The following is a 10,125-nucleotide window of genomic DNA, read 5'->3' as shown; positions in this document are numbered from 1 at the left end:
TTTGCCACCTTTATATTGTGCCCTTATGTGCAGTAGCTTAGGATGGGCTTTTTTTAGAATTTTTTTTTTTTGAGAAGCCATGAATTCTTGATATCCTAAAGTACGTACCAGCAATTTTCTCAGCTTAATTTCCTGATCCAGTTTGAGTTTCTTTTAATTTTTCTTTCTGTACTTCCTACTTGATATTTGGCAACACTGCAAGTGGAAAATGCGTTCCTAGTTAAGCATTGGAGTGCTACTGAGGTCATCGAAAGAATTTGCATCCTATCCTACTTTGGATTATGACAGACTGATAAACCCTAGTGTAAATAGGCATTCCAAATATGAACCTTTCAGACATTGTAAGGCAGAGGAGGCCAGGACTACTTATGAGTGTTAAAATGTGGATGCATCACTTGTTTTATACTTTGATGTTTTCATTGTTTTATACATGATGTTCTCTATTTCATTCTGATGAAAACCCAAAATGCTTGCAGAGTTTGAAGATGCTCTTCTAGAAGACATAAGTCTTCCATAGCCTTAGTCTTGGGAGGGAGCAGTAATGCTGGATCATGTAACTTGCAAGGGAGAAGAAATTCAGCGTATGGAAATATAAAGGAATGCACATAAATACAGATCTATCCTAGTTAAAGTCAGTTATGAGCTTTGCAATAATTACTGGCCATTTTTGTATTATTGCAGCCTGTTCTCTGCAAGAACACTGACTCAGCAGTCAGGAGCAATCTAAACAGTAAACACCATGCTGCATCCAGGGAGTACCACGTGTGAACAATGTGGACATTTTCAGTCCCCTGACCCTTCACCTTAAAGGATGTACATGGAAGTGCAAGGACTGGCAAGGTTGGCCATAAGGCACGGAACTACTCCTGAAGAATTGTATCTCAGGATTCTTGAGAAAAAATGGAAACAAGATACAGGTCTCTAAATCAATGGGTGACATATAAATGGTAATCTACTGCTGCTTTGAATGCAGTGTCAGGGATATTTAATTAAACCATTAGAAGAATAGGTTCAAAGAAAGGAGGCAAGTAGTTAAGATGAAAACTACTTTGCCTCAGGATCTTACATACCAGAACTTGGACATCAAGTTAATTAACTTACAAATTAGTAGAAGAAAAAAAACCATTATAGCCCAATAGATGAGTAGTTGATCTGCAGCTCAGGAAGTCCGTGAAGTGCAAATTCTGATCCCATACACTTTTTGTAGGACCTCACATTAGAATTCTGTATGGTTAATCCTCACAATAGAATCCTGCCTTTCTGTCAGGTAAGACCAGACCCCATGAACTCCATGGCAGGGCAAAGGCCTAACTTTGCATTTGATTCATCTTTACGGTACACTGGAACTACTTGGAATTCCACAAAGCTTCTAATGGGAAAATTCTTCAGTGTAATATGCAGAACGTTCTGTGCATGCAAACTCTTTTTTACCCACAGCACTTTCTGAACTGTTCTGATCTCAGGTCAGCATGACAATAATACGAACTCCTACTCACCGTAATATCAAACTACCAGTGTCTCAAGGACGAGTGCCCAGAAATGATAAACACAAACATTTAAGAAGACACGCATCCGTAGGTTTAAAATTTTTTATTGTGCTGCCAAGAGCCAAATTACAAGAAACCGCCTTACAGTTAAAAAAGTAAACAAGCAATCTGCTGAACCGCAGTGCACTCCGAGTGCCACATATGCATCTATTTTTCAGAAAATTATATCTGCATTTCTCTTACAAGAGCACAACAGGAACCAAAGTAAAAGAGTGTAATGGATACAGCACATAGGATAAATCATATCTTTAAAATAATAATAATAAAATAATAATAATAAAAACATTTTACACCATGTCCTATATCCTGCTAATATTTTCAGAATATGGCCTTGATTGTAAAACAAAAGCAAGCATTTACAATTTCTGGATAAAGACTGCTTACTCTTATGCAAGGAATGGATGTTTTGTCTTGACAAAATCTCTGTAGTTATTGGACAGAAACATCTCTGTTTCATTATCAGGTTGAGTACAAAACACTGGGGAGACTACATTTTTTCTTATTGATGGTTGGAAACTGAAGTTATATAAGCAGAAAAAATGTTGACCCTTGATGATACACCTATTTTTTTTCTTTGATGCAAACAGCTAGAACACCTTTTTGATATTCTAAAACAAAAAAAAAATTGTTAATCTTCAGATTAATAAATTAGGTCATTATAATAATAAATTAGTTTTTTTTTTCAGTTTTAAAGTTCAGCAATCTCTGACCAAGTATTTACAACAATACTTGAGAGTTCCTTTACAAAAAATACATTTTCTTTTCACATTAAGCATACTGGGTATCTGTGTCTCTTATGACAAGCATTTGTAAAAGAAAAAAGGCAATGCACAAATGGGTAATTAGTATAAAAGTGCCAAGACGTGTTTGGAAAGTTAACATTGTATTATACAGTCAGAGTTATAAATGAGGCAAGCTACAACAAACTTCCAGCTTAATGCGGACAATATTCCAGTAGTTGTTTCAAACAATTGTTTGCAAAAAAAAAGAAAAAAAAGAAAAAAAAATAAAAACAAAACCAACCAAAATCCAGGAGCTGATTGTGTTATTTCATGGAGTTGATTAGTGCTGCATGTATATTGTCATCAGTGTCTCTAGCCAATGCATTCATTAAAAAGCCTTTTTAAGGCTAAGCAGGAAAAGAAAAATAAGAAACACCCTGAAATGTAGCAAGTAGCAAGAGCAACGCTTACTGCTATAATCGTGCACGAACTGAACACACGCCAACACAAGAGTGCACACACACACACACACACACACAAACACGTTCAAATCAAATCAAATCAAACTGTAGGTAGAATGAGATGCTCTTTTCTTGTCTTTCCTAAACTCACAAGCAATTAAGCATTGATATGGAATGCCTGTTATCTGTTTCTGCTCTGGGTAAAATCTCTCTCAGATAAAAATACATTCAACAAGAAAAAAAAATAGAAAAAATATATACTGTATACATAGTATTTTATATATACAGTATATATATGTATAGTGTATATACACATGCACGTATATATACATATGTATACCTACATGCATTTGTATATACATATATATACACAAACATACAAATACTTTTTGTTGTTTTTAGCATAATTATATTTACATAAATATTCCTATAATGCTAAAGTTTAAAGAAGCATGATCTCCTTTTTTTTCTGAGCTTCAAAAAAGGTGCTTGAGTAATATACAATTAAAATTAAGCAGCTTCCTAGCATGGAAGTAGTTTCTAAATCTGCATACCAGTAAATAAGAACATCAACAGGAAAAAAACAACCTTAAAACAGTCTCTTTTTTACTCTCTTGTACGCAAGAGCTTTGTCCAACAAAAATATTTTTCCTTCTCCTGTATGAACAACCAGAGATTGATATAAAATAACAAAACAAAACCACAACAGACAAAACAAACAAACAAAAGCCCCTGGAACTGCATGGTGTTCTTGACTTTTCCTTCCATCCTTCTTTCCTTCCTTCCTCCTTTCAATACTGCTGTCAAAAGATCCAGTGCTCATATCAGGAATTACTTAGGCCTCAGTCATTTGCTAACTCTGCTGAAGTCTGGCTAATCTAGCCAATCAGCTTTGAAGAAAACATAAAAATAAAAACAAAAAATAAAACCAAAAAGCAGCACAAGGTATAATTTTATACATCCTTAATAAACCCACCCTTTATTTTCTGCTATAATCTTTTCCTTGCTATTTCATTAACTACTGCAGCTTCTCATCATATAGAAAAATATTTGCAGCTACACCACACCTGTGATGTGACAAATTCTGTTCTAGGAGTATATTACTGTAGCAACAGCTGGAAAAAAAATAATCAGACCTTTTCATATTTTTTTCACCTGGGGTTAGGCTTTTGCTGCAACAGATGCAATTTCAGAGCAACAAGATAAACCACTATCCTGCTGCTCAGCAGTATATTTTCGTCTCCAGCCAAGCATGACCAGCTTTTCTCTGAAGCTTCCTTTTACTTCATTGCCTACCCCTAGCCCCTGATTCCCCCTCCCAAAAAACCTCTATAGCTATGTTACAAGCAAATACATCTTAACAAGTTTCAAAACTTTGGTTCTAAGAAAACACTTGGTCAGTTATCTCAAGGAAAAGTGGGAATGCTTTTTCTGGCACATTGCAGGAGTCAGAGCTCATCCCAGAAAGGTCTTAGAGCTGTACATGTAGTCACAAATCCAATACAATCCACTAAGCAACTGCACAATTCTAGTTTTATTTTAATAGCAGACTGTCTCTCCTTCTCTCGCTCTCTCTCTTTCTTAAATTCTTGGCAAGGGTGCAATTCTTCAAACTGTTTGATAGAAATTATCTGCCTGTAGGTTGTTCTGTTTCTGCATGCTGTAAAATCCACTGTATCTTGAATCTGGGTCTGCAATTCTTAGCATCCTCTGAGAACTGTCCACCTGGACCCTGGTACCTTTCTCGCAGTCCACATATACCAGTTGATTGTTTAGGCAAGAAGGCTGTTAAAACAGAAAGGAAATACTGAGTAAATAATACAGTTTTTCTATTTCACACATAACTTTTAAAGTCTGTTTGAGTCAAGTCCATATGTCGGGATCTCTAGCTTGTCAGAGTGACCCCGAGAGGAGTTTGAAAGTCTCTTTTCCCAGCCCGGTGCTTGAAGAAGGAGTCAGGGCTCTTCATTTCTTGGTCTCAAGGTTGTTTATTGTATCGTATCTATAAAATTCTTTCTCCTGTACTGCCAAGGTCCACTCAGCAAGACAGTCCGAGGCTGCCCCTTTTTAGTCTTTATACTAAAAACCAGATATACAATGTTTACAATTACTTCCCAATACCTATCACCTATGTTAGACTGTGAGCTTCTACTCTAAACCAATCTGTAAGTGCCAACATCACAGCAGAAGATGGAGGCCAAGAAAAAAAGGCAGGATATGCCCAGATCCCTCCATCTTGCCCCCCTGAATCCCCATTCTAAACACCCCAAAATCTACTTTTTTACCTTGTGATAAATTCACTATCATGCTACTTAATTTGTCATGGCTTGCAAGATCTTCATCTAAGGTTGGTAACTTCCTCCATGGGTCATAATCAAAACCACAGGCATTTTGGGCTCTGTGCAAGGGTCTCTGAGACCTCTGGCAGGGTCTTGGCTGCTCAGGACAGCCAGAGGGATGTCCTGGCTCCTGACATCCCTAAGCATAAAACAAAATCAAACTGGCAATGAAAGGGTTTGGACTTTTGTTAAAGTTGGCCTATGTTAGACATAGTAACAGACCAACACTCCCTTCACAGTCACCATTTTTCATCTTCTGAATGGAGTTCTGGTATTCTCATATCCTAACTGGGCTGGTGTAACTGTTCTCTGTTAATTCAGCGCCACACAAAGGCTTAACCTGCTTGCCCCAGATGTGCAGTACCTTTTTTCCCAGACTTTTAACAGCCTCTTTATTGCTTAACATTTTCCGCTATGTTTTGTTCCTGGTTTCGTAAAAATGGGATAACCTGGAATTAGACACGGCACCTTTGTTGGAGCTTTGTAGCAGGACACTGGAATCCACTGCTTCTTCTGGTTGATAAGCAGGAGCACGATGATCAGTAACAGCGCTATCGTGATTGGGATCGTCACCAAGGCAACTGAGCTGACGGATGCATCCTCGCTGGGGCGGGGCCCACTGCCACTCCGGTATTCCCCCTGGAGATGGTTCATGTCTGCAGGGCAATTGGGAGCATTTGGTCGTGATTAGAAACGGGCCTTGGCCACAAGGAAGAATGTAATTAAAAATGTCTCACTTGTACATCTTGTCACTCATAAGAACTGGATCTTCTCTCCTGCAATGTCACCTTATTTACATAAATTAGAACGGCTTGTATCTTGTAGAGGAACTATGTTAGTCAGGAAAAGGCCATCAAAAGCGAGGAGATAGAAGGAAACCTAAAGCACAGTAATGACCAAGTCTGACAGCAACCTCTTAACTCATCTGTGTTTGCATGATCTTATCTGATCACAACCAAACTCCCACTTGTAAAAAAATCAGACTCTGTGTTTCCAGGCTGAGGAGAGCTTGGAAATCTTAGGATGAAAGAAATTTTTTCTTTCTGACTTTTAAAAGGTTTACTTTTACTTTGTACTGGTAGGACAAGTATGATGTGTTCACTCACTCCTGCAGCACTCAGCCCGTGAAAACAAACTGCTGGCAGTCTACTAGACTGTAGCAAGTTTTGTGTGTAATTGCAAAGAATGGTAACTTTCAATGACATATACAAAATTCCCTCACAGTTTGTAGTGGGTGTTTATAACCCCCAGGAAGGATAGTTACAAGCCAGCTACTAATGCCTGAGAAATTAAAATGCTGGAGTTATAAAAGCTTAGAACTTTGTAAAGCAGTTACATTTTGTGCATTCTTTCTCCAAAAAATAGAATGCTATGAGGACATTCTCAGATTAAAAAGAAATCCTCAGGTTAAAAAAAATTACATAATTTAGGTTGTCCTTCAGTTAGAAAAGGTTAACAAAAACTGTGGCACAGTGTTTCCTCTATGCTGGAATAATATTACAGTGCAGTTTTAAACAGAAGATGTATTTACATCCTTAGACAACCTTATTGGCTGTGTGTCACTATACCTGAGGTGGTTTTTTGTCTCACGCCTGATATCATGGCTATGGTATATATTGGGCTGTGGTACATGTTTTTCCACCTTTGTTTATCTATTCCTGAGAATGTCAAATGGATCAAATGAAGGTCTATCAACTCCAATGGTCTGCTTTCTAGTTTTTGAATCAGAAAAGACACCCAAGAATCACTTCTGATTCATCATTTTGTTATATTCCTAATTTGATAGAACTCCATCATGCCAACGCAGATGTTTCTTCTATGCAGAACATGGAGTGATAATGAGACCAAAATGTACAAATATAATTTAATCGACTGACTCATCTTTACTCAAAGCAAAATGCATGTACTGCACTGAATTATGCGCTGAAGAATATTCTCAGATACAACTGCTACTTGAAGAGAAAAAGCAGATGCATTAAAACATGGGGAATAAACACAGTCCTAAGTTATCCTGGTTTATATCAGATCTGACCTCTGTGAATGTGGATTATATCATTTTCACTCGGTGTCGGCCAGTTTGGTACTTCTAGTTCAACATCTCCTCGATGATTTGTCTTCTCAATGGGGATGTTAGTGGGTTCAGGTACATACATCTCTGTGAAATGAGAAAAATGTCTGTCACAAGTTGCAGGCTGCTTAATTTCTTCTTAGTACTGCTATAATTGAGGAAATATATTTGCCCATTTGCAGTGCTTTGTCCTTTGAATTCTCTGATTTGTTTCATAATTTTCATCATTAGCCTGGGATTTTGTTTGAAAACTTATTCCATGTTGTACACAGGATACATACCTGTTGCCATTATCATTACCATAATGTGAATGGGACAAAGGACTGGTGTGGACAAACTTGCTTCTGAAAATACCATCCCAGAATACATGCTTAACTACAGGCTTGCTCCTCCAGATACTCCACAGAGTATCCTCTGTGATACTCAACAAAATCCCCCACCCTGCCCAAAAATGAAGTGAAGGCTATATCTTCCCAGCTGATATGTAAACAGTCCCTACTGGTTTCTTTGCCTTGCTTTTTTTTGTAATCCTCAGAGAGGAATTCCAAGAAGGGGTACTGCTGAATCTCCCCAGTTGTCCTGTCAGAAGGAGTTATCAGCTGATTGAATAAGGCGAGCAAACTTCTGCAGAAGTATATCAGGACTCACATTAAAAACCACTTGCAATTCTTATGCCCCTTGTACCCATAGCTAAGAAAATATCACATTGCTTTTAAGCCAAGTTAAAATGAAAAACAAAGCAATGTGATATTTGAAAAGTAACCAACACCCTCAGAAAAGACAGAAATGTTAATCACTATAACATAATCTGCAGAGATGTAAGGATATTAATTTTCCCACTTCATTAACATATTTCCTTAGCCTTGTGAAAGGACAAAACAGGGGCAAGTAAGTAATTTTTCAGTTCACAGTTCTCAGAATAAGTGAAATTGAAACTATGCTTTTGCGCAGTTTTGCCTATCTGTTAAGAATATTAATTTTCCTGAAGTCTAAAAGTCTGTTGCCTTTGTGATGCTGTTCAAACATGGACTGACATTCAAAACCCAATTACAAAACCTTATTATGGGCCCTAGGAAAGCAGCATGACAATAAACTGGGCTGCCACATCACATTACCTGGACACATGGGGCAGCAGCTTCCCTCCACGTTGATGGGCTCAGCACAAGGCAGGGGTGGGCAGCTGACCGTGGAGCACAGGGTCTGGCCCTGCAGGCAGTAGCAGTGTGTGCAGCTGTCGATGTCCCAGCGCTCCTCGTCCGCGTAGGTTTCTCCACTGAAGTGGCACACCGCTTTCTTTGCAACTGTATCTTCTGTGGAAGGAAAACAGTGCTGTGAGCCTGCGCTAGCAGCCAATTACACACAAACCAGATTTCATTCCTAGACACAAAAGTGAAATAATTGCCACAAGGAAATCCCAGCTGTAATGAAGAGATCCTCTCTTCATCGTCCAGAAAATCTTTGTGGGAAAGATGTCATTTCTGCTTCTTTATGAAGTACATAATTAGCCTGGGCTGCTTCTCCTCATTTTCTTAATGCAAGAGGCTAGAGGATGGATGATTGAGACATGAAAAGATGATATCAAAAGTGCTGAGAAAATGAAGAAAAAATCATTCTCTTTGACTCTTTGAGGCTACCAACTACTCATCTTCCTCCTTGTTTCCTAGTCAATCCTATTAAGCTAAAATAACCCCAAACCCTAACTACCTTAATTTCTAACTACCAAAGCTCAAGAATGATGAACTCTGTCTAGAATACTTAAAAAAGTAGATTAGGCAAGATGCCAAGAAGGATTGGAGAGATTCTCAGGTGAAATAACTAGAAGTGCTTAGACTGTAATGATAGAACCCATTTGAAGGGGATCTGATAATTCCCTACAACTGCATCGATGGAAAACCCCCGGAAAAGAGCAAGTAACAAAACTCAGTACATTTTTTAATGGTTAATATTATATAAATTGGAAATCTATGTGAACTTTCTGCCTAGGCATTCAATACACCACTTTTTAATGTCGCATCCTGTGCAAGCCTTTTAGGTGGTCTACAGTAAACCTATTTCACTGAGAAGGAAGTAATCAATTGCTTAGCCTAGGATGTTTTTTGGAGCCAAAGAACTTTAAGGATAGCGAAAAAACAACACAGCAGAAACTCCAAAAGCCAAGTGGTGCTTAATTTTTATCTTAGCTTCCTCCTGCCTTTGTTTCTTAGAGGCAAAAATTGTTGTGAAACCTGCTGATGACATGAACTTGCACATTAAACATAAGAATGAGATAATAGAATGAAACTTTTTAAACTTTCAGATAAATACTGGTTTAACATTCATACAGATTACATCTCCAAGTATCCCAGTTAGACATATTTACCCTGTGTCAGCCTTATTATATACTTTGGCCATGAGCAAAGGTTTTAATTAGTGACAACATAATAGAGACATAATCTGGAATAACAAGGCTAGCAGTCAGCAGACCAGTCCAACAGATCTGAGAGAGTAAATTCAAATACAAAAGAGGACCAGCAAGAAGCACTATAGAGAAAAATTAGTGGAATTATCTGAAAAGCACAAATCGTTCCCTAGGTCCTTGGTATCTCATGGCTTGCATGGCTTTTAGTATGGATCCCAACCTCTCCAAGCAGATTTGTGTGGGCATGGGAAAGGAAGAGTGGGAGGAAAAGATGGCAGCCAGCTGCAGGAAGGGCATCAGGTTGTTCCCTAGCTGATGTGCATTTGGCACATAGAGCCAGCAGAACCGTGTGTCAGGAGGGTGTGTCTGGGGACAGGACGAGGCACACTGCCTGAGCGCCCCTCTGCTGCTCGTTACCTATGCAGATCTAACCTTAGCACTTCTGGCCTGTTCAGATTAGCTCCCAAAATGTTACTTTGCTTCACTTAGGACACCTTCTTCAATTCTGCAGCTAGTTTGTCTGGAAAAGTCCTTTAACTTGCTCAAGCTTTTCCAAATTTGTGAAGAACACATCACAATTTTATTCAGCA

The 10,125-nt window shown here is 38.3% G+C and overlaps 1 protein-coding gene across 1 annotated transcript in view; it reads right to left on the bottom strand.

Moving 5' to 3' along the window:
* Window positions 1–1,575: 1,575 nt before the first annotated feature.
* CRIM1 (cysteine rich transmembrane BMP regulator 1) overlaps window positions 1,576–10,125 on the bottom strand; it is a 174,367-nt gene continuing 165,817 nt past the window's right edge. The window contains exons 14-17 of the mRNA XM_058021151.1: window positions 8,253–8,447; window positions 7,102–7,224; window positions 5,538–5,725; window positions 1,576–4,515 (exon numbers count right to left, since the gene is read on the bottom strand). Of these exons, the coding sequence (XP_057877134.1) occupies window positions 4,339–4,515; window positions 5,538–5,725; window positions 7,102–7,224; window positions 8,253–8,447 (683 nt within the window). The 3' untranslated portion in view covers window positions 1,576–4,338. The remainder of the gene's footprint in view (window positions 4,516–5,537; window positions 5,726–7,101; window positions 7,225–8,252; window positions 8,448–10,125) is intronic.

The sequence above is a fragment of the Melospiza georgiana genome, chromosome 3, assembly GCF_028018845.1.
Source record: "Melospiza georgiana isolate bMelGeo1 chromosome 3, bMelGeo1.pri, whole genome shotgun sequence".
Taxonomy (NCBI): domain Eukaryota; kingdom Metazoa; phylum Chordata; class Aves; order Passeriformes; family Passerellidae; genus Melospiza; species Melospiza georgiana.
Note: the sequence above shows the minus strand (reverse complement) of the source record. Positions and strands in the feature narration are given on the sequence as shown.